Here is a 24,076-nt window from a genome sequence, read left to right on the forward strand (position 1 = left end):
ATATATATATATATGTGTGTGTATGTATATATGTGTGTATATATATATATATATATATATATATATATATATATATATATATATATATATATATATATATATATATATATATATATATATATATATATATATATATATATATATATATATATATATATACTCATTAAAGTCACTATATGAATCTTACAAAACAGTCAAGAATACAGAGTTTTTTTGTATATTATATAGAGTAGTTTTACACAACAGAGGGATAAATACTCAATGCTACAAGAAAAATACCCAATCATATTTTAAAGCCTTTTTAAGAGGCACAGGCACACAGCCACAGGAAGCACTGAGGTAAGACAGCACTCCCCAATCAGTGGTTACTAAAGCCAGAACATGAAACACTGATTTAAACCAAACAATCTACAGATGGATCAAACGTAATGCACACATTGTATTATCAAAGTATTGGAATGTACTGTGTTTGTCACCGTGTTGACGTAGGCACTGAAGTTCTTGACAATAAATAACCTACATAATATCGTTTCTGTGATTTAATGTTTTTTTTCATAAAAGTATGCAGCATTCCAAACGAGAGTATTCTTACTTTTTTTTGGCAAATGTAATGTAGATTATCATGTAAACCACATGTTTTTAATAACCTCCTTTCAGTGTAGTATGAGACAGCGAAACCTTTTGATTCACTCGTAAAGTGTGTAAGGAAATATATGGCACGACACGATAATAAGGATATATGAGCAGCATTATCTGTGAAATCACCACTGGTCTTCTCGACATCACAAACCCTAATGCCGTGCACTTCCTTCAGTACAGGCAGGTTTTCTTCATTATGCGCAGGAACTCCTGCTGGTTTACTTCTCCATCTCCATCCCTGTCTGCTTCGTCTATCATTTCCTTCAGACACACAATATAAGAAGAGATGAAAAGAAGAATAGAGGAATGCAAATCAACCTAGTTTGATAGCATTCATAAGCAAATGTTGACATGATTCAAAATTGCAGTCATGTCCCTTGGCTTGGAAATACAAGTGGCCTGGTAGTAATAGAGTTGAGTATGATTGCTTACAATATATCTGAAAATGTTATTCCACCATGATGTGCTTTACCTGCAGCTCTTCATCTGTGAGGTTCTCTCCCAGCTCTTTGGCTACTCTCTTCAGATTCTTGAACGAGATCTTGCCCGTCTCGTCGTCATCAAACAGGCGGAAAGCTTTCAGGATCTCCTCTTTGGAGTCCTTCTCGGCCTAAAATCAGAGAAGATGGAGTGCAGTTTTAAAACACTGATTAAGCAGGAGGTATGTAGTTCTCGAAAAATAGATAATACAAATGTGGCCAGTTTGTGTGTCCCGATGAAAAGCAGGGCTGAAAGAGTGAAATGAAGGTTGTGGGCTCTAATAAATTAACTCGGTTTCAAATCTGCAATCTGTAACTCAATTTCAAGCTAAAGAGAAAATAAAGACTTGCGAATACATGTATAGTATATTTTATGACATAGATATCTACCATTTTCTGTGTCATGACAAAGAGGAAGTCAGCGAAGGAGATTTTCCCTGTGCCGTCCTTATCAACGTCGCCAATCATCTTCTTGATCTCCTCTTTCTTTGGTTCAAACCCCAGCGCTCTCATTGCAACCTGGATTGTGAGAAAGGTGTGAGAGTGAAGCACACGCATAGAAAACTGTCTCCCCCCCCCCCCCCTTGAAACACACATGATTATGATCAGTGTTCGGACACTTTTACCTTGAGCTCCTTGACGTCTATGTATCCGGATCCATCAGTGTCGAACAGCTCAAAGGCCTCTCTGATCTCCTGCTTCTGCTCCTCGGTCAGCTCTGGTTTGGGGGTCGTCTTCTTGCGAGGAGGCGGCACGGGACCCTGCAGGGATGGTCTCTTGGCACTTGTCGCCTGGTGGGGACACAGGAGGGGAGGCGGAGGGAGGGAAATCTTAATGGTAGCAAACACAAGAGTCTATGATAACAACAGAATCAGAGAGGTTTCTGGGGGGGAAATTGGAATTTCCACAGACCTATAAAGGAAATGTAGATATCCATCACTAGAGACTAAAATACAATACACCAACAAAGGTTTAGGTTTTTATGATACATTGTTACTCACCATCAGTAACTGTTTATCTGATTGTCAAAAAGGAACAGCAGATTAGGTAATCTATGTTTTTTTTTCTAGGCTATGAAGCCTCCCCTATCATTTAGGGAGGAGATGATAAAACGGTTTATATATACCTTACGTCAGTTGCTCGCATTAACCCTTTAGTTACCCTGAATGTGAGATAGTCTCTTATTCCCCAAAACCTTCTGTTTATTTCGCAGGAACAACTGCTAAAATGTGCAGAAAATTAACGTTTTTTTTGCTAGCAACATGCACAGGTTTTGCTGTCCAAGAGCTGCCGTCATAGAGCTCAGGCGTTTGATTTGTTCACCCTTTCTGTCAGCGTGACGGCCAATAGTTTTATGGCCGTTCAGGAATTGCAGAAAGATACAGACAGGCACAAGTGGGAGTGAAAAATCAAACGCACCTGTCGGGCGAAAACATGATTGGTTGCTGAAGATCACGGGGCGCAAGACACGATCAGAACATTCAGAGCTGTGTTCGACTGAAACAAAAATGTTTTTGGATTTCCCATATAATTATAAAACACTGAAACAGAATATGGAGAATGTGGATGTCTGTCATGAAGTGTCACATGTACATGCAAAAAATGTCATATTACATTTTGCATAATATAAATGGTGCATTTGCTCGTGCCACTCAATACACCATCTAGTGCCAGCAGACACTAGATCAGAGCGTCTTCTAATAGAAAAGAAAATGATAGTAATATAGAGTTAATGTAATAAGAGGGAATAGATAGTAATAATAATAGTAATTTTAATAAAGTCAAAAATAATAATGAAATATATATGTAATCATATATATGAACAAATAAGATAATGTGCAGCCAACATCCATGGCTTCTGTGACCAAGTCCTTTCTGAAGAAAGAACATTATTCTGAAGGGCACACATGACAGCTTGATATTTTTCTTGGCAGTTTGGCTACTCACATCTCCAATATGTTCTCAAATATATTCTAGTTTGATAGCATAGTTTTTTATTTTAAATAGCTGTTTACTTTACTTTTTGTATTATCCTTTCCTCCGTGTAATGTATTTCTTCTTCTATTACATCTTTTTCCTTAGTGCTGCAGTTTCATTTTGAAATCATCTGGTATTCGTTAATCATATGGAAATTGGTTGAATCTGAAATGTTTTACTTTATGTTATTACACAATAATATACATGGCAAAACACACAAATAGACCTACTAAAACTTAAACTAATAGCCATGGTAAAAGAAAGATATTAGTATTTAAGGAAATACATAAAAAACGTTACACAATTCCTCTCTGGCTTGATGCTCATCAGGGGGCGTGGCCTTGAGCCAGGAGGCGGATATTACCAGCTTGTGGTCCTTGATTGGTTTAAATTGTGGTGTTCTTTGACGTATCTTGTACACCATTGGCTTTTCTCCAACGTCACCTTTGCGTTGAGCTTTTGCTCGACCAATCACATAGCATTTATCACTCAGCTGATTCAGATGGTTCGTCCGCCGCCGCCGGTTTAGTTGCAAGAGGCTGACTGCAGGTAAATAAGTAAAGTATTTCGTGCTTCTTACGTTAAAAGTTGGCACATTTATGCCCTGCGTGTTATATATTGAGGAGCACGTTTCAATACTCATTATTCCACCTGTAACGACACATATTTTCACCACAGTCGCTGATACTTGTGTGCCACTTTTCATTCACTATGGCCACGCGCGTTCGACCGGTGAGTTCAAACCTGCTTTAACTTTTCATGAAGTGCTTCTGTTTTGCTTGACATGTATCAATAATCGCTTTCTGCGTGTCATACAGAGTAATAAACGGTGTGCAGTCATCGGGGGGTCTGGTTTCCTGGGCAGACACTTGGTGGAGAAGCTGTTGGATCGAGGCTACTCTGTTTCTGTGTTTGACATCCGTCAGAGCTACGAGCTACCTGGTGTCACATTCCACCAGGGAGACCTCTGCGACAAGCAGGTGAGACTCATGGACTTTAATCACAAAGTGGGGACTTGAGACTTAACGTGGACTTGACTTCCCTGAACACACAACAAAAAATCCTGGTAAAATCTGGAGCAATATAAAGTCAGTAAGACGGTGACCTGTAGCCCTTGCATGACCAAACACCTTGACTATTGTATTATCAGACCTGCACATTGAAAGGTGTCTCTGTCTGTTTTAAGATTTTAGAGGCCTGGAATAAATGCAGTTTCCCAATTTAACAATTGACACTTGCCCCAGCCCCAAAATACTTTAAAATATTTCTGATCTGGACCAATTGTTATAAGCTGTGAGGTTTATGTCACTTTCTGCTCCAGGCTCTGCTGCCAGCTATGAAGGATGTGTCCCTGGTCTTCCACTGCGCATCCCCAGCCCCTGCCAGTGATGACCGCAGGCTATTTGAGAGGGTCAACATTCAGGGCACACGCACCGTCATTCAGGCCTGCATCGAGGCTGGAGTACAGGTGAGCCAGTGGTGGAGGCAGCCAGGGGGTGAAAAGCTGGACTTTTCTTTTTGTTTATGCCTACGATTTACTTTATTGAAGTTTTATGTTTTCTCTCTCCAGAAACTGGTTCTGACGAGCAGTGCCAGTGTGGTGTTTGAAGGGACAGATATTAAGAATGGGAGTGAGGATCTACCATACGCCAAGAAGCCCATCGACTATTACACAGAGACCAAGATTGAGCAAGAAAAGGTAGGAGTTGCTGTTTTATTTATTTTTTCGTAGCGTTTGTAAGTTCTCGAATTTTGGTATGTGTGTCCTTCCTCTCACCAAAGTCAGTTTTAAATAGTCAGTTTGAAGCACGAGCCTCCAGCCACTCCTGATTTGAAAATGTATAAGTGATTTTAATGAATCAATAATTGAATAGTTTTTTGGAAGTTCCTCATGATATCAGTATCAATTATTTAACTATTTTATATTGTGCACTTAGCTTTATTTATTTTTTATTTATTTAACAAAATATCACCAGCAGTAGGGAGTCCATCTTCCTCCATTATTTGCATGTCATCTGCTCTATGCGCTTCACAATAAGTCGCACGCACAAGGGAGAAGAGAGCAAATGATCGTATTGTTTTTGCAGTATGCGGAGATGAATATTTTATCCTGTCTTTGTGTTTTAGCTGGTCCTCGAGGCTTATGACAAGGAGAAGGGTTTCCTCACAGTTGCCATCCGGCCTCATGGCATATTTGGCCCTCGGGACCCACAGTTGGTTCCTATCCTAGTGGACACCGCTCGCAGGGGCAAGATGAAGTTCATCATTGGGTAAGTCCCACTAATGCCAATCCAACTGGTTTAATCTACTAATATAAATAGAATACATATCTATTGTTTCTGCAATAATCATTGTAAAAATACAAATATGTATCACTTAATGAAGTGCATGTATTAGTCAGTGCTCTCCCAAACTGAAACTATAATGTTTGGGATAAATTTGGCTTCCTAAATATAAATGAATAAACAAATTAAATATGTAAACTTACAAAACAGAAATAAATTGGTTCACACTACAAATGTATCAACCACCTGTAAAGGCATAACTATCACACAAGCTCCAATTTTCAAAGGCTGCTGCTAGTTCTGCAACCCTTTTTTAGCGTTGCTCTTGCGAACTTGTTTGACCGGAATACACGTCTAAAATCATATCTGCAGCTATTTATCTTACAGCAATACTGGATTCAGAAAGTCTATTACTGTATTTAAAAAAATCTATTTATACACCTTCTTATCCACTCTCACGGGCCCACCCACTACTCCCCTGCCGCTTGACAAGTTGAAATGAATATTTTGAAAGTGGCTCAGACCTGATTCGATGCTTTAACTCCTGTTTCTTATCCTTAATGCTTCTTGGTATATTTCTTTATTTCATTCTTGGCCTTTGTTTTCCGCAGTGACGGGACCAATCTGGTGGATTTCACCTTTGTGGAGAATGTAGTTCATGGCCACATCCTGGCTGCTGAACGCTTGAGGCTGGACTCTCCCATATGTGGAAAAGTAAGTCAGAATAAAATCAACACTGAGCCGGTTTAATTTATTCTGCCCGATATCATGTTGCTAGTCACGCACACCTTCTCACTCAGGATCAACATTTGTGAATGCTGAAACTGAAATTCCAATGAATACATCTTGTACCCTCTGCTTCTCTTTCAGCCATACCACATCACCAATGACGAGCCAGTTAGATTCTGGGACTTCATGTCTGAGGTGTTGGTGGGTCTGGGATATGCTGCTCCTCGCTACCACCTCCCCTACGCTCTTGTGTACGGACTGGCCCTGCTCCTCTGGCTGCTGGCCCTAATTCTACGCCCTCTAGTGTCCTTTAAACCCACCTTTACACCAATGAGAGTGGCACTGGCTGGAACCCACCACTACTACAGCTGCGAGCGCGCCAAGCAGGACCTGGGCTACAAACCGGTAGTCAGTCTGAAGGATGGGGTAGCACGCACAGTGCAGAGCTACCCTCACCTCAGACAAGGGGCTTGATGGTAGAATGAAGCAGACTGTTGAGTCATGTATGGCTGTACAGTTAGTCACTGAGAATAAGCTGATCACATCACACTGAATGGACAATTCAAAATGATGGAACAGACTGTTTATCTTTATCCAAACCTCACCATGTGTAGCATTTGTGTGCCTTTTTCAATGTGTATGGCCCGTCTTCACCAGCAGATGGCAGCAAACAAGGTCTTGGTCTTGGTCAACACACTGCAGTCTTTCCAACGTTTTTAAAGCACAACATGAATATATATCTTACACTCTGAAAACTGCAAATACTTACAAATACTCTTGTTTTAGGCCTTTCACGATAATCAAATGCCGCAAATATAATAAACCTTTCAAAGATCAATGACATTTTAGTTCTTAAGAATTGGGAAGATCTCCTTGGGAATTGGGCTTTGAAAAAAAGTCTTAAATATTCTAAATGTAATCAAATACCACACAACCATAACAATGAATATAAGTGACTCCTGGGCTGTTAGTAAAATTGCACTGAAAATAAATATTTAACCTTTGACATGGGTATATAGTCATTTATTCTTTAACCGACGATATACTGCCAAAGTTTCTCAAGGGTCAGGACCTTTTTGTTTAAAAATAAATGCAGTGTAACAACATTATCTGTACATTTTATAAGTGACAACAACCACAAAACTCCTATCATTCAGATTAAACCCAAAAATGATCCCACACCGTGGATGTGGAAGATAATGAGGTCCACATGTTGTACGATAAGTCGATTACATCATTATTGTGACGGGCCTGTTCTTGTTCTAGTCTCACATGTTTCAGTTGTGTGCTGTACAAAGATTGAGATGCTGCTGTGTATATGTCAAAAGGCCTTAATACATTCCACTAAACCATGATTATCCCAATACAACTTGCATGAAAATAATTAACTTGCACTACATTACCAGATGCATGAGGACAGGGATGAGTACCTTTAGGTTCCTTTGTTTGAAGTTAAACTCCATACAGAGATAATTTACAATAGTGTGCGGTGAGCTTGTGGCAACACTTTGGGATTGGCCCTGTCTTGTTTTAACAGAACCTTGCACAACACCACTTGCATTAAGAAATAGTTTCCTGGGCTTTCTTTTAAGAACGTGACTGGCCTGCACAAACCCTGGCCTCATCCTCTCCAACACCCGTAGGATGAATAAGAATGGCGACTGCGAGGTGGGCCTTTCCTCGAACAGTGGAACCATTTTTTCAAGTCTGTCCTAAAACTATACATACCTGCATGCACGTTAAAACAGTTTACTGGCCATGAAAAGATCCCTTCCTAATGTGTGCAAGGAATAGGGGACAAATCCAGTCTTAATGATGTACAAAAATGCATTTCAAAGTTCAGCGAAGGAAAATATGAGACAAATAAATGGGTACCTTCCAAATTTACTGTGTACAAGTACAATATTCCCTCTTTGTGTAACTGTCCTCCATTATAGTCGTAAAAACACTGAACCATTGGAAGTTGATTTGACAAAATGCGATGGATATTATGGACAGAGCGATCAATAACTTACATATTGGACCGATGTTTGGTGTCCACATACTTTTGGCCATATGGTGTATTTCCATGCATACATAATTCACACACATTTTCCACATGTCTCTGAAACTGTATTATCTCTGGTATTACAGACGGTATATCATCATGGCATGTGTTTTTTTGAGTTGCGCAAACTGTTAAACACTAATCAAGGACTGTCATCAAATACAATACTGGGATGGGCGTTGAAAATGCATCGTAAGCTATTGTCATCCTTCTAGTTCCATATTCCATCTGTCATTCTGTCCTTTTAATGATGACACAGTTATAAAACTGAACTTGTAAATGCCAGAGTGCCTCATTTTCACAGTATTCGTGCTAAGTTTATCAATTAGCTGCTACAAAGATTTGACTTTTTCTAGGTGAAGCATTTTTGTCATTCCGTGTCTTGGTGTGGTGACAGGAAGTTCGGGGTTAAGTTCAGATACTTTGCATTCTCGTTTTAATTCTGTGCCAGCAGCACCTTAATGATTCATTGCTGGTTTCAGCGTCACCGGGCATTGCCGTCTGACTGGTTCCTTGTTCAGGAGAGAGAGGGTAGATAATAGGCGTTTACGCTCACCACAGTGAAACTTTGGCTTTCGCACTTGCTAATGTCCTCCCCCCCCCCCCCCCCCCCCCTCTCCTCGCTCTGATATGTTGAGACATCTATTCACACCCTTTTCTTATTTGAAAAGATTCTGCAAATGTATACACAGTATGTGTAAGATTGCTATTTGTACTGAAACAATGGTTAGGTGACCATGGTGGTCAGGTGATATCCATGTGTTTTCAAAGAGGATTGATCAAACATTTAGTTTGTAATGGGCTTCTATCTGCCTCTCTACCAAAAATATGTAGACTACTAAAAATAGATTAATGATTTTCACCAGACTCGGATTATTTAAGATTGTTTTCAAGATGGTGTTTTCAATTTGTACAAACACAAATGAAAGGACTCACTTTTTTTGTTTCAAATACAAAATTAGAATTCAATATATTCCATATTAGATTGGCTTTTATTTGTATTTGTATTGACGAGCGGGCCTCTGTTTATGTTTGTTATCTCAGTTCACTTGTGTGTGTTGCTCTTGATCTCATTTTAATGATGTGTGTGTGTGCGCTTCCTGGATTTTCCTACCCATTGAGCATGAGAGGAGCGTTCCCACAGGAGCTGTAGCTGCCAGTCGCTTCCTTTATGTTTGCCCTGCTGTGCACCCTCTTCCCTTCGCCTCAGAGTTGATAGTCAGCCACCTGTACAACAGGTATGTGCTTGCTGACTACGAGGAACAAAGCGCAGATGTAGTAAACAGAAATGAGTTCTTAGCAACCTCTATTACGCACACAGGCCTGTACGCACTCACACACGCACACGCACACACACACACACGCACACACACACACACACACACACACACACACACACACACACACACACACACACACACACACACACGCGCGCACACATATGCATATATGGGTAGACAAACACGTACTACTCCACCCCACCTCTACCTCCCTTGACTGGCTGGGCTTGTTAGCACTCACGCCCGTACCTGTTCGCGAGACACCTGTCAGACAGACAGAGAAAGACTTCCTCTGGCAAACCAGCCAGATTCAAAGGGACACACTGGTCACAGACTCTCAACCAAGCTGCGTGGACGTTTCTTTGCTGGATATAAATTGAAAGCAGGTAGGCACTCTCGCTGACAGGTGTACTATTCACAACATGATTTAAACTATCTGGATAGATTCTGTATTTAAAGCTTCAGTAATCAGCACCTGTAAAAACAAAAACATATAAAAGTAATCAATCATGCTATGTAAACTGTTAAGTATTAACTGGTGATTGTCTGTGTTTTCCTGTTTCAGTAGAGTTGTCTTTCCTGCTCTTTGCTTGGCTAATGTTATGGCTCAACATCAATCATTTATCCTGTACACACAAACGTGATACATATGCCTTCTGAGCCCTCAGTGTGTTTGTTCTATCACCAATATTGAGGACATTATCCCCAAGAGATATTGTAGCGATGTGCTTTAGAAGGAGTGAATTCACAGCCCCAGGAGTTTTACAAGTTATATTTGCATTCTGAATTTGGCTGTTCAATTTTGCATAAGGTGCAGTCAGCGACTACTTTAAGATGATGGAAAATTTGTAGGTGTTGCGTATTTTTCCTTTTCTTCTCCAGTTCACACAGGCAGTGGGTTTCCCTCTGAGCAGTTAACTTTAGACCATAAATAACTGAACTCCTTTGCCTATGTGTGAAAACAATATTTACCTATTCACACAAATCATTCTGGGAAAGTTATATTTTGTATTCAAACACACAGGATCATAATATATATGTATGTGTGTGAGTCCATTCATATTTAGGCAACATCCCTATTTCCTTTGGAAAGTGGAAGGACAGGATCACCTACATGTCTAAGGGATGAGACTGAGGAATGCTTTACAGAGCATGTGTTCTTGGGAGGGAACATAGCGTGGGAAGGATCATTTTGAAACTCGACTGTGTCATGATAAATACAATTTTGCTTTTTAAACACAATCTCAATGTGGTTCCAATGTTTTACAGGTGGCCTGTAAAGATAACAGAACAAAGAAGAGAGAGAGAAACCTCTAGAACAAGCATGTCAAAAGGTGAGTAGGCTGACTGATGTGATCTGAACCTGAGATGATGCATTTCCTCCTATCAAAGCAGACTGCATCTTGTCTCCATGCCAGGCGGAAGAACTCTGTAAATTCTGTTCTACTGTCATTTCCTTGATTTAATGCAAAACACAAGGGGTTGATTATGTAGTGTGCGATGGTGTGTGATTGAATATCAGGCACACTATCAAACACACGGTAATTAAGATGTCATTATGATGCAGCCTGCAGTGTGTGTAACATCTCAGATGGCGTGTAGATGTGTGACATGCACATGCTTGTCTCCCACAAGGAGACAAAGAATCCGTGTTCATGACCACCAAAGTGCGGACCAAGCTGAAGGGAGATGGCAGCTGGATGCAGCGCCGCAATGATGCTCAGGCTGAAGCCGACAAGGAGAAACCATGGTGAGCCGCATGTTTATGTAGGTTTCTGTCCATATTCTCCATTACTCAGTCACTGGAATAGACCAAAACCAAGTCTGTTGTTAAACTATGCAGGTTAGCAGAAGTAAGGGCCAATCGTTTGAACGGAGCCCCTGTTGAGACAAGCCCAGTGTCGTCACCAACAGCACCCACTCTGCCGCCAGCCAATTCTGACGCTGAAAGGTAAACACGGGTTTCTAATGTCACAGAGTTATCTACCAAGCACTCCCACAAAACATGATTGTGCTGATAATGATTCTCTGTTTTGAATTTAGAGCACCAACGTCAGGATTCCTGATAAGGTAAGACTAGCACTTGCACGCTTAGACATCCAATTTGAAACTCCGAGACCTGAATCAATAGCAGACGTGGGGATGCCTGAGCACTGAAGATGGCACTAAATGACAATTTTTGTAATTTAACTTACATTTAGGAAATTCATTGACTATTCATTTTGTTTTTCTTTCAGAGGCATCTTCACTAAACTAAACAAGCCTGCTTCATCCCCAACAACTAACGGTGTCAGGTAAGAGCTTCTCTTTCCTGAATAAGCAGAGTTAATATAGTGACTACACATTCACACATTAATGTAATCGTTTTTTCTTGTTTTGTTTTTTTAACAGTGAAACAACGACACAATTCTCCAAAAAACCTTCAGAGAGCTATAAGAAAATGTGGGTATACGAATCAGATTCCCAGTTGATCAGTGACAGACGAGTGGGAATGTATTTTCATGAGGTGTGTGTTTGTGCTTCTGTTCCTTAGAGCCACCTACACTGTAAAGCCCACTCCAGAGAACCAGGAGAGCCAGCTTAGCACAGAGGAGCAGGAGAAACGGTAACACTCTCCTCACGCAAAAGAACACCATCCGATTTGAACTGGCATGCCCTGGAAGAGAGATTACATTAACATCATAATGACTAATTTTGCAGGACGGAGGCAGCCAGCAGTGTAGTGAAGAAATCTGCAGCCAGGCAACGGTCTTATGTGTTTTCTGCTGCTAAGAAATCTGAGTATGTATGGTTTATGCTAATCTTAACACTCAACCGGTTTCTGGAATTCTTAAATTGTAAAAGAAAATAGTGCTATTCACTTGCACGTAGTTATAAATGTTGAACATTTATGGAGGTATTTATGGAAACTGTGTGTTGAAAAACCACAGGCCTCAAGAAACGGAGCCTGACACCTCATTGGCCGACAGCAGTCCATCATTTGTGGCTCGAAGGTAAATGCTTCAAAAGCACGCACATCCAGACAATACATATGGTGCTGAACAGAAGAGCATGTAAAAGATGGAAAAATAGAGTCCGCACACTAGATAATGCACCCATGAACATATATTTACCACTACTGGTAATTGGTACATCCCCACTTCCTACCTTCTACTTCTGCCGCCCTTGCATGGACAACACCCATCTTCGAACTCAGCCATCATTTTGATCTCAACTATACATCCTTTAAGTTTCGTGACTGCATCTGCATCCTATTGTGGTAACAAAATCTGTCCACACAGACAGACAGAAATATAAACCTAAATATCTATAAATATAAAGCAAAGTACTCAAAACCGTCTGTGTGCTAGTTCCTGCTACAGAAGGTGTCTCCAGGACCACATTTTGGCTTGATGACACACACACACACACACACACACACACACACACACACACACACACACACACACACACAAGACACAGACACACTCTCTCTCTCTCTCTCAGACAGACAATACCAGTGTTGCTGCCGGTAAATATATGTTCATAGGACCATTATCTAGTGTGCTCCCTCTAACGTCCCTCTAAAAAAAACAAAAACACTGAGAGTCCTAGTATGTGCTCAAATTTGACTCTGTCCATCTGTTTCTATGTGTGTGCACGCCCATGTCCACACATGCATTGATGTGTGTGCGCATCTATGCTTGGCTACAAATGTGCAGGGTGGAGATTACAGATGATGAGAGTGCTGTGACTCCGGCACCTCCCGCTGTCGTCCCAGTGACATCTGTTGCCTCCGTGCCTGAGCCCAGACCCAGGAAAATGTAAGTCCATGTTTATATTTCCTGCGCAACAAGTGCTTTTCTGTTCCTTCAGTTTCATTCATCACCTGTGTGGTTTACAGAGTCGACACCAGGGTTAAGACAGCCGTTGATGTCGCTGTTAATCAGCCGGGGGTACCGAAGGTGAAGGAGGCCGCCCCAGAGCCTGCGAAGGATGACCCCCCTCCGGTTTCTGTTGTAGTAAAAGACCCATTTGAAGGCATGAAGCCAGGATGCACCAAGGTGGCCACTCCTCTCCCTGTACTCCTCCCCGAGTTAGTTCAGACAGTCAGTGCAGAGCCAGAACTTGAGGATTCAAACGTTTCTGGCCAAGTTTACACCCCTTTGATTAAATTCACCCCGGCGTCACCAACCCCATTGTCACCTACCCCTGTGTCACCTGTCCCACTGTCTCCTGCCCCTGAGTCTTCGGCAATAGTCACAGTGACGATTGAACCTATACCTGAACCAGAAACAGCACCAGCTCCAAAGCCACGGTGAGATTTCCACTAACCAAAATCCGTGTTGCCACATATTGTAGCATAGTATCGGTGGTGGAAAGTACAGGTTTTATGTACTTGTACCGTCTTTGAGTATTACTATTACATGCTACTTTATAATTCTATCTCACTACACTAAATCCAAGATATATATTTCACAACTTTATCTACTAGTAACTTTGTATTATGATACCTACAAACATGAAATTATTATACACTTAAATATAAAATATTGTGCATTGTTATCAATACAACTAGCAAACATTTTATCAGTAAAATGTGCTCCACCTCTACCACAGAAAAGTATTATTAACCATAAAACCATTTTTCTTTTAGCATTTTTGATACTTAAAGTACATTTCACTGACAACACTTGCTATATTTATCTACAAGTGAAATTCTGAACACGGGACTTACTACTCAGGATCTTAATACTTCCACCACTGCATAGTGTTAGCATCAGTATAAGACATCTCAGAGCCTCAAACGTCAACATAATGTTTGCCTATATATATATATATATATATATCATAATTCTTAAGCAAAGTTTTGAATGTGCTTTCATGTGGTTTTCTTTGTGTATGTTTGGTCTCATTCTTTTCAAGTGTGTGATCGAAGGCTGCCCTGGAATGTCATGTGTTTGTTTTCCATCTATTTTCACAGCTCCAGTGTTGACACGCTCACCGCCTTGTCCGGCACTCTCATTTCTTTCGACACAAGTTCAACCAGGTAATGGATAAAAGGAAAAGATGAAAGCAGCAGAAACCAATATGAAGGAAAAAATAATATCATGTTAGTGCCTGCAGCCTCAACAACCATCTGATAATAAGAGTTTGTTTTCTCTCCAGCTTTGTGGATGATGAGCCAGTGCTGGCAGAGGAAGAAGGAGGCTCAGTGGACAGACGAACCTCAGAGGACAGGTAAAAAAAAAAACAACCAACTTCCTCATTTATGTCAGAGCAGGGTTGGCAAAAAAAAAAGAGATAATGGCTAACTGCCACTGTGTCAACTTCAAAGCAATAACAAAATAACCCACATCTCAATTTCAGGTGCCTAAAACTACCTTACACAAGAGGGTGTCCTAAATTACACCTGATTTAAACTCAGTGCTTAAAAATGTAATCCAGAGATATGTGCGTATGTGCCAAAGCAGGTGCACTCATATTTGTTTTCTCTTGCTGTCTGCAGTGTTGAACCGGAGCCAGCTCCAGAGATCAGCAACTGTGCACCAGTGACAGATGATCTCCTGGCTTTCACTACTGGGTTTGTTAAAAATGCATTTTTAATGTTTGTGTATTCCTTACATTAGAAATATATCCTGGATATTACCCACAAGGTGGCACTGTTGGACTTCTTATAATCCCTCCTCCTCTACCTCAATTTGCCTCTTCTTGCTCTGAAATCTCCTCTGAATCCTTAATCCCCCTTTGTTCATCACCTTCTCCACTTCCTCTTCCTCTCATCCTTCCGCCTCCGCAGTCCAGAGGAGTCAGCAGTGCCTGTTCCCCCCAGCCCAGGACGCTGGAGTCAAGATCTGCTGAGCGGACTAGACAGGTATGGGAAGAGAGATCTTTTTCCACCCAAGCCCCAAATACACAAGTTATGCAAAGAATTATCCTTTCATCAGTAGAAAATCAATATAGCTCTTGTCAGTAGCAAGCAGAGGCATTACCTTAACTTACCTTGTAAGAGTTGGGAGTATAGTTTCAAGGGAGCTTGCGCACAAACTCTGCTCTGTATCTGACTTTTGCGTTTCATGTCTTTAGTGAGTCGAACCCAGTGAAGACCAGTGGCACCCTGGATCTCCTGGCTAATGATGTCCTTCTAATCAACACAGAGCCAAGCAGGTGAGAAAGAGACAGACTTGTGATGGCTTCTGCTCCCCATCCCTCCCTCCTTGTGCGCTATTAATTCTTATCACTGCAGATGAAGGGGCCAAGCAACCCAGCTCCCTGAGGTGTAAGATTTTTAATAAACCTCATCGGCCTCAAGTTTGATCCATAAATCAGGGCTCTCAGCATTCTATTTTAACGCACCGTGTTAGATAGAAACAAAGTCGCAGATTCCTGAAGCAACTGAGTAATACTTTGAAACAGAAAGCCACGTCTTATCTGTGACGCGACTGGAAATAGAAGAGCATGTTCTGTACTGATTAGTATTGCGGCTTTGTTTTGTCTCTGCCAGCCTCAACATGCAGCGAGAGGAGGAGACAGATGAGACAACCAAAGAAACACAAAGGTAGAAGGGGATGACAGGCTGCTCTTAAACAATTATCTATCTAAGCAGTGCTGCTCCTGCTAAGAGATGCATTATATCCTGATATGCCTTGTAATGATTTATACTAACTCTGCCTGCAATCTATGCTGTGTCTCTCTGCCCGCCAGCATCACAGAGACAGTCACTATAACCACCAAAACTGTGATCATTACTGACAAAAGGTATGTGAACGCACACAGAAAGAAAAAAAAGATCCTTGTTCTGTACTATATTCAGATGGTTTTCATGCTCGTTAAATAGTTCAGTGAGTTCCAAGCTTTTCTAATGGACTTGCATTGTAAATAGTGTATGAGAAGAACCACACTTACCTTTACTTGCCCTCTTTTCCCTTCCCATCATGCCATTCACCCATAAAACCACCCTCCTTGCTTCCATGCAGCCAGGAGTTCAATGCTGATCCGTGGAGCTCACATGTGACGACCACAGTCACTGAATCAAGGTAGTTTATTTACTGCCACATGCGGGACGGTGCTTTATGATGTGTATGCAACTGTATGTAAAATGTGTTTGAAAATAGTTTACTCCACTGACACTGAGGGGGAAAAAAATATTTGTTTTAAAAATGTATTATTGTATATTGTAAAATGTTGTTATAATAATTTCTTCAGTCAAATTAAGATTAATGCAGAATATCTGAAAACAGTTTGATTTGGTCACATTAATGATCTCTTTAGTTTTTAGTCATTTGCTTAGACTGAAATCAGGTTTAATTGTATGGTAAAAAACAAACAAACTCTGAACTACACTGATTTTGGCATTCAGCAGCAGAATAGTCTTTCCATTTGTCAAAGACATCCAGATTCAGATGTTGATTGAGTTTGGTCCCGGGCTACTCTGTGTTTCTGTTTACCATTCTAACTGCATTAAATCTTTCCATTATGAGTCAATGTGATCAGAATTCCTTCGACACAAGATGGGCCATGCTGACAATTGAGAGTGAAATCAGTGTGAAATTGTTTTTCAGCTTGGCTGATCCGTTTGATCCATATCCAATGGGGACCACATCCTCTAACAGGTAATCATATTGGTTTGGAGCTGTGACTGTTTTCCAGCCAGCTAGATAGCATCTCGACATGCATAATGCAGCAGTTTCTGATTATGAGCCACTTTTCTCTATTGCAGCTCATCTGACCTGCTCCAGCCTCTCTCTGATATTTCCATCAACAGGTACTGGAATGATGATGCAAATCCCCCTTTTTCTATATTGTAACCTCTGTTTGTAGCACTGAAACTATCATGTTACTACATAATATCATATAAAGTAATGAAACTGCTTCACTTTGCTGGTTATTGCAATAATTATTATTCAATATCAGCAGCTATTATATCAGACACACTGAGCACTGTGGCCAAACCTTATTGACACATCAATATTTCTTTTCTAAAGGGCGTCTTTGACTTCTGTGGAGAACAAAGTTCCAAGTGCAGAAACCAAGTAAGTTAACACCCTCTGTGGAGTCAAGCAAACTATTAAGTGAAGTGGGGCTGCACCTAACAATTATCTTCATTATTAACAATTAACTTGTTAATTATTATTATTATTATTATTATTTTAAATAAATAAATTGCTATTATTGATTGTCTGACCAACAGTCCAAAAAACAAATGTATTCAAATAATGATGATATAAATAAGAAAATTATTACATTTGAAAAGCTGGAAATAAGAAATGTTTGGTGTTTTTGCTTGATAAATGACCACACTTACCTTTACTTGCCCTCTTTTCCCTTCCCGTCATGCCATTCATCCATACCACCACCCTCCTTGCTTTTCTGTCTCGTCTCCATGCAGCCAGGAGGACAATGCTGATCCGTGGAGCTCACATGTGACGACCACAGTCACTGAATCAAGGTAGTTTATTTACTGCCACCTCACATATGGGCGGATGCTTTACGATGTCTGTGCTATGTTTTGGGCATGTTATGCCTTTTTTAGAGAGGTGACAGTAGTGTAGTGATACTCAATTTATGGCCCGCGGGTGCCAGGGTAGCCAGAGAGCATTTAAAGCCTGTTTGAAAAGTTTGAGCCTGTCCTCAAATCCTAGAAACGCCTGCATGCATATCTACCAATTACATTGATATATTATATACATATGAAATATTTGATCAATAATATCATATTTCTGTATTAACTGGCCCCTGGTCTCCTGTCATTTTGCAAAAGTGCCCCCCCCCGGGCAAAGCAAGTTGTGTATCTCTGCAGCAGAGAGAGCAGTGGGCGACAAGCATCCCCAGCTGGACTCTGGGGACGTTGCAGTTTATAGTCAGTACTTTAAACCCCCAGGGCACCCCATTTTTATGCAATTCTGATTTATTTTTTCCCTCACGTACACCATTATATTTTGTGTGCCACTATGTATTATGTTGTTGGTTGTTTAAAAAAGAAAAAAGAATCCGGGGCACCCTGCCTTTCTGAAATTCTAATGTTTTATTTTAATGTCTTCTTTCCCTTTTTCTGTGTGCGTGTATTTGACAGTAATGCGATGGAATCCCTTGCAGACAACATCATCCCTATCAGCACTGACACCACAAGGTATTAAACTGAGTTTAGTGCATAATTGTGTTATGAATGTATGAGTGAGACATGCAGGGGAAATGAAGACTGTGGACCTGCAGAAATTATTCTCTCAAAACGCACACATTACCGTATAATATGCTTCATCTGTCAAACCGTCTACATCGTTTCTTCTCTCTCTCTCTCTGCAGCCTAAGCTCTCATCGCTCATGGGCACGCACGTGGGAAACCAGCACACCTCTGCAGGCTAACATGGAAGAGAGGTGATGACACACTTTGATTTACTCTTCCACTTCCACACAATGCGGTCCACTATGTTTCATTCATCTACATGCACCCATCCATGTCCATTACGTGCTAAAAGCCTTTCAATGTATGTCCCCTCTCAGCCAAGAAGCTGTGCCAGGAGGCCAAACTGTAGATCAACAGACGCTGGTCATGTTTGAGAAAAAGTAAGTCATCTTTTTTTATTAAAAGCCCTGTGTCTGCTCCTTTTATTCCCATAACCTCTTTCCCTTTCACAACGGTGAAGTAACTAGGCTTTTACAGCATTTAGTCATTGAGCCAGAAAACATTGTGCACTGGTGCTGATGGAAATAGGTCAGATATATATTTGTTACGACTTTTCCTCACCACTGCTGTAAACAGATCTCCTTCTAGCCTTTTATTTGTTGTTTTTTATTTTACAATATAAAGAGTGCGAATGTGTCTTCCTTTCATGCTACACTGTCATGTCTTTGTTTGTCTTCAAGGTCCAAAGAGAATGACTCCCCATGGGACAAATGGACCTCACCCACTGTCTACACTGTCACTCCAGAAGAGGAGGAGGAGGAGGAGGAGGAGGAGGAAAGGTATACCCACTGTGGCTGGCTGGGCTCATTAAATGCATATTAAGCTACTTTTTTGTTTATTTTCACAATTTCAGCAGGATGTAATTAAAGCATCATGAAATACAGTGCCTGTCAACCATTTAATTGAAAGCAAGCTAAATACTATTTGAAACTTCCACACGGCTTAGTCGGGGAATAATCAACTCCTTCTCAACCTGTTATTTTTACTTAAATACCAGCACTGTTTCAGCTGTACTGCCAGAATTTTTTATAATGCAAAAATGTCCTCTGTTTTGTAGCTTTGCCGATACACAGACAGAGACGCGCACAACAACCATCACCACTATCAGGTTTGAAATTCTTAAAACTTATCCCCGTGATCAAAAACTATGGAGATTAGAAGGAGTTAAGAGTGTGCGAGTCGTGTAGGTGATGCGTACAATTACAATGCATGAGAAGGAGGGCTCAGAATGAGGCAACGCTGCAGTACAACAGAAAAGAAGCCACACCTGGTCAATAAATCCCCAGCCTGGACGTACAAGTCAGAAAGATTAGTCTTATACACTTAAAAAGAAAGCAGAATTCTTGTTTACTGGATGAGTCCAGCTTATTGACTGCTACAGCCTACACTGAAAGTCTAATATCGTTTTCTTTACTTGCCAGGGAGATACACAGTGAACCACAGCCCGTTATGGATCGGTAAGTTTATGATCTTAATGTCAGACACACAAAAATGCAAGAGTACTTTCTCCAGAGTGTTGTTTTCTACTATTTGGTCTTTTGATTTTCTGACTTTGTAACGACAGTAAGCTTTTTGTCGTAAGCAAGGAAGTGGTACTGCATGGAAATGAATTGTACCTTGTTATTTTATGAGTGGAATAAATGTTTAATTTAATGAAATGTATTTAAAATCAAACACAAACCATCTAATATTTAGCACATCTACTTTCACCTACCCGATCTGCTTCTTTCTCCGCATTTGTAACACAGCCGTCTTAGTTAGGGGGTGAGAGATTTAGGCCAAACCCTGTAGGAACACAGCTGTATCCGCCTAATACTGCAGTGTGGATAAAGTTACCTGCAACTCCAGCGTGATTCCTGGTTAGACAGCCTCCTGACTATTACTGAAGTTAAATGACAAGATCTGCTCTCCCATTGTCTTTCAATTTGCCCTCATTTCCCTCCCTCTAATTATCAGTCTCCAGATGTCAGATTAATGATGTGTATTAGAGATGTCCTTTTGTCAAATCACAGCCCGTTAAACAGCCTGCCATTAACAAGCGATGGCAGAAAATGATTACCTCCTGAGTTACATTTGACAGATGTAGAGTGCTTCTGTATAACCCATCACACTGCTGTCGTCAGTGAGTGAAAGGCTAACGCTGCTGCACTCTCTTTCCAGTTATGAAACCTCTTCCAGGACCGTAATAGTAGAAGACCAGCGTGTCCAATCACCAGAACCTGAGGCCAAAAAGTGAGTGATTTTTACAAACTAGATATTTAAATGAAAGTGACAGTTAATATTTTTAACTATGCATATTAACTCGCTCTTTCCGTCATCTGCCTCTGCCCAAGGGGGTTTGTGTACGTGAAGGAGTATGTCAATGCAACAGAGCTGTCCTTGCATAATGTCAGAGACAATACCGATGGGTAGGACCAGTACATTATTTACACAATTAAATAACAATATTGATTAGGCATGGGAAAATATGACAATTTTACGTTACCATTATCCTGGCAATTCATGATAGTGTTTTATATTGCAATCCGCAATAAAATCCTATATTGTCCCATCCCTAATATTGATTAAAGGATAAATACTGCTGAATAAACCTTCTAACACTGCTTTTATGATGACTTACTTATTGCTTTGTTTCCATAGTGGGTCAGATTATTTGACATCAAGCTCCACCAGTTACTCTTACAGCAGCCCCTCCACCTACTCCAGGTAATAACACAATCCCCTAAATTATTATTATAGCAGCTATAAACCTGAGCCCTTTCTCCCTGGACGCTTCAGCTGCTTTCATCATTTGTTCTTTACATGACGATTCAACTGCTTTCACCAATTACACATCACTATTTCTTCTGCATTTATCTGTTTCTCTTAAACTGACAGTTTAACTTCTTTCAATAACTTGCACTAACACTTGAAAACTCTTTCAGCTCTTCACCTTTGGAAAAATAATTCTTGAGCTCTTCTAAATTGCACAACTTCCACCGTTCATACACAAGTTACTCTAACTACTTAAACTGTTTTCACCTAAATCTTTCAGGACCTCCACTTAAACTGACACTTATAGTGACATTTCAACTCCTTTCAGAATTTTCACCTCAACTTAAAAACTAAATTTAACCGCTCACTTAAATTGAGACTGTAAGTTAATACAGTGCTTACATTTTAACTGGAACTGCACTTCTACTTTAACTGTCATTTCAATTACTTTCACCATTTGCATTGCAACTGCCACTTTAGCTACTTTCAGTAATTGTAACGTCATTGCCACTTCAACTTTAACTTCAGCTATTTCAAATGATAAAACTGCAAATCTTCATGTACATTTCCTTTTCTAGTTGCTCCTGTTTCTGTAGTGGGTCAGATTATTTGACATTGAGCTATGTCAGTTTCTCTTACAGCATCACCTCCACTTTCTCCTGGTAACTACAGAATGAACCTAAACCTGTTATAAACCAGCTATAAGCCTAAACCCTTTCTCCCCCTGCCTTGTTATTTTTAGTTCTGACAAAACTGCATATGTTTAAGCAGTAGGGCAGAAATTCCACCAAGCCTGCTCATTAGGAGGCTAAACGGGGACATCAAAGGATTATTTACACTTATTAGGTTCCCTCGCACAGGACAGAATGGGTCACAGGTTATTTTACCAGACAGAGCTGCATTTGAATGAGAGCCTATTGAGTAAGTGGCCAAACTAACTCATCTCAATCGCTGTGTCTCCCCAGTGGCTCGTTGTCATCCGTCTGCAACTTCTGCGAAGAACAGGTGGGAGGTGATGCCAAGATCACCATCGAGCACCTCAATATCAACTGCCACCCCAACTGCTTCAAGGTAGTTCATCAGTCTGCTCAGATACATTTCGGTATTTATTGGACTATAAAAAGTAATTGAAGTGACTGAGCTTAGTTAAGCGTAAACACTGTAATTAGCCTATCAACAGCTCTAATGATTAATAAAACATGTTATAAGATAAGAAATAGTCTGGCACACAAACCCCCCTTAAAACCACAATTTGTTAATTAATGTTTTTTAGAGATGCTTGTAGGCTTCTGGTTTTCTAACCTTTGGACAGAGCTAGTTTCCAGAGCCATTAGCTTTTCCAGTCTTTATGCTAAGCCTACGCTAACCAGCTGCTGTAGCTTCACATGGTACAGACAGACAGCCGTGTCAGTCACATATGAGAGAATCATCAGGATAAATCCACTGCACTTCCCTGTATTTTCTCATAATTACATTTTCTTACAACATTCTCTCAATCTTTCAGTGCGGTGTGTGTAATAAGCCGATGGGAGACCTTCTCGACTGTATGTTCCTACATGGTGGGAAAGTCCACTGCGAGACCTGCTACTGTAAAGCCTTGGACTGATTATGGAAGCTCTTCAGCAGCTTCTTATCCTCGTCCCTTCATGTTCATTTGCATATAAAGTGAGAACTGCTCTTTCACAAAGTTTGGACTGTGTTCGGTTTGAACTCAGGAATGATGTGGTTCAGGGTGATCAAAAAGACCGTTATGGTGAACATTATGACTATTGAATGTTTATTCTTACATTAGGTAACATTTTTCATTTCTCAAAGATGTCATTCAAGCTTGTGGTATTTTCCTGGGGGGGGTTAAAGCTGCATCGGCCTCAGTAAACTATGAAGGATATGTCTGTACATGATGTGTTACATATAACTGTGAACGGACTAATACTGGTAAGAGGGGTACAATATTCTTATTATTATAACAGTAGTTATGCAAGAAAATGACTTTATTACAAAATGTTTAGTTCTTTTGCTCTTCTTGATACAAAATAGTGTGTCCACATGTATGATGCTTTGTTAAAAAAATAAAATGATTTACACAATCCTGGTATAAATATACAATGCAAAAACAATGGCTGTGTTCGAAATAGCATACTGCAAGCAACATACTCGATCTGTAAGTACTGCATACTGCACATAAATGAAGGATTTAGTATGCCATTACCAGCAGACCGTTCACACTGACGTAAACTTGAGCAATCAAGCTGTGCATCCCGTTACCGGTCCGAGCTTCAATGAAAGATTCTCATCACACATGTAAAATCATTACCTCTTCCACTCTATTTCTAATTCAGTATTATTTTTAGGAACATTTAAAAACATTGAGTACTTTAGTGTTAAATGTTTTCTACATTATATATACACACTGTGCCTTTCCTCTTAACTTATCTTAAAGTCGCCCGCCATCATTAGTAATCATTTTATCTCACGGTTAATTTCTATAGCATTCGTCCATACACAAAATACATACAGTTGGAACGCACTATATATTACGTCATATTTAGTATGAATGCGATTTCAAACACAGCCAGAGTGCAGGCAGACACACAACACTGTCATGGAGTCTCAAGCAGTTACATGTTTTAGAAAAAGATGATTAGAAAAGTATTGCACATAAAAACAATCTTAGCATCATGTAACAGAAAAACGTTACGGCAATATATATCTATATCTATATC

General features: G+C 40.3%; 3 protein-coding genes across 3 annotated transcripts; 2 read left to right on the top strand and 1 right to left on the bottom strand.

Annotated features, from left to right (window-relative positions):
- Positions 1–160: 160 nt before the first annotated feature.
- cetn2 (centrin, EF-hand protein, 2) lies at positions 161–2,424 on the bottom strand. Its single transcript, XM_029441264.1, has 5 exons — positions 2,120–2,424; positions 1,745–1,909; positions 1,509–1,637; positions 1,112–1,249; positions 161–900 (listed from the first exon to the last, which is right to left on the bottom strand). The coding sequence occupies exons 1-5, from the start codon at positions 2,120–2,122 to the stop codon at positions 811–813; spliced, it is 525 nt and encodes a 174-aa protein (XP_029297124.1). The 5' UTR covers positions 2,123–2,424; the 3' UTR covers positions 161–810.
- A 1,112-nt stretch (positions 2,425–3,536) lies between these two features.
- On the top strand, positions 3,537–7,996 carry nsdhl (NAD(P) dependent 3-beta-hydroxysteroid dehydrogenase NSDHL). Its single transcript, XM_029441262.1, has 8 exons — positions 3,537–3,644; positions 3,774–3,827; positions 3,914–4,075; positions 4,417–4,563; positions 4,666–4,794; positions 5,223–5,365; positions 5,992–6,094; positions 6,251–7,996. Exons 2-8 carry the CDS (start codon positions 3,807–3,809, stop codon positions 6,581–6,583), a joined length of 1,038 nt encoding a protein of 345 aa, XP_029297122.1. The 5' UTR covers positions 3,537–3,644; positions 3,774–3,806; the 3' UTR covers positions 6,584–7,996.
- A 1,644-nt stretch (positions 7,997–9,640) lies between these two features.
- On the top strand, positions 9,641–23,409 carry znf185 (zinc finger protein 185 with LIM domain). The gene is made up of 35 exons (XM_029441257.1): positions 9,641–9,822; positions 10,706–10,770; positions 11,072–11,186; positions 11,280–11,387; positions 11,480–11,506; positions 11,674–11,730; positions 11,828–11,878; positions 11,970–12,041; positions 12,137–12,217; positions 12,367–12,429; positions 13,138–13,239; positions 13,320–13,733; positions 14,400–14,465; positions 14,585–14,656; positions 14,925–14,999; positions 15,216–15,290; positions 15,503–15,583; positions 15,921–15,974; positions 16,121–16,174; positions 16,393–16,452; positions 16,978–17,028; positions 17,136–17,180; positions 17,401–17,448; positions 17,805–17,864; positions 18,489–18,545; positions 18,719–18,790; positions 18,917–18,979; positions 19,280–19,378; positions 19,657–19,707; positions 20,021–20,056; positions 20,760–20,831; positions 20,933–21,007; positions 21,240–21,305; positions 22,319–22,424; positions 22,858–23,409. Exons 2-35 carry the CDS (start codon positions 10,761–10,763, stop codon positions 22,957–22,959), a joined length of 2,640 nt encoding a protein of 879 aa, XP_029297117.1. The 5' UTR covers positions 9,641–9,822; positions 10,706–10,760; the 3' UTR covers positions 22,960–23,409.
- Positions 23,410–24,076: the final 667 nt, after the last annotated feature.

This window comes from Cottoperca gobio, chromosome 10, assembly GCF_900634415.1.
Source record: "Cottoperca gobio chromosome 10, fCotGob3.1, whole genome shotgun sequence".
Classification (NCBI taxonomy): Eukaryota; Metazoa; Chordata; class Actinopteri; order Perciformes; family Bovichtidae; genus Cottoperca; species Cottoperca gobio.

Excerpts from the sequence above, each read along its gene's own strand:
- cetn2 (XM_029441264.1), bottom strand. Across the intron at positions 1,250-1,508 it reads TTGTCATGACACAGAAAATG|GCCGAGAAGGACTCCAAAGA; the intron begins GTAGATATCTAT and ends CTCTGATTTTAG. Across the intron at positions 901-1,111 it reads TCACAGATGAAGAGCTGCAG|GAAATGATAGACGAAGCAGA; the intron begins GTAAAGCACATC and ends GTGTGTCTGAAG.
- znf185 (XM_029441257.1), top strand. Across the intron at positions 15,291-15,502 it reads CTGCTGAGCGGACTAGACAG|TGAGTCGAACCCAGTGAAGA; the intron begins GTATGGGAAGAG and ends TCATGTCTTTAG. Across the intron at positions 18,546-18,718 it reads ATCAGCACTGACACCACAAG|CCTAAGCTCTCATCGCTCAT; the intron begins GTATTAAACTGA and ends CTCTCTCTGCAG.
- nsdhl (XM_029441262.1), top strand. The coding sequence starts at position 3,807 with ATGGCCACGCGCGTTCGACCG. Across the intron at positions 3,828-3,913 it reads TGGCCACGCGCGTTCGACCG|AGTAATAAACGGTGTGCAGT; the intron begins GTGAGTTCAAAC and ends CGTGTCATACAG. Across the intron at positions 6,095-6,250 it reads ACTCTCCCATATGTGGAAAA|CCATACCACATCACCAATGA; the intron begins GTAAGTCAGAAT and ends CTTCTCTTTCAG.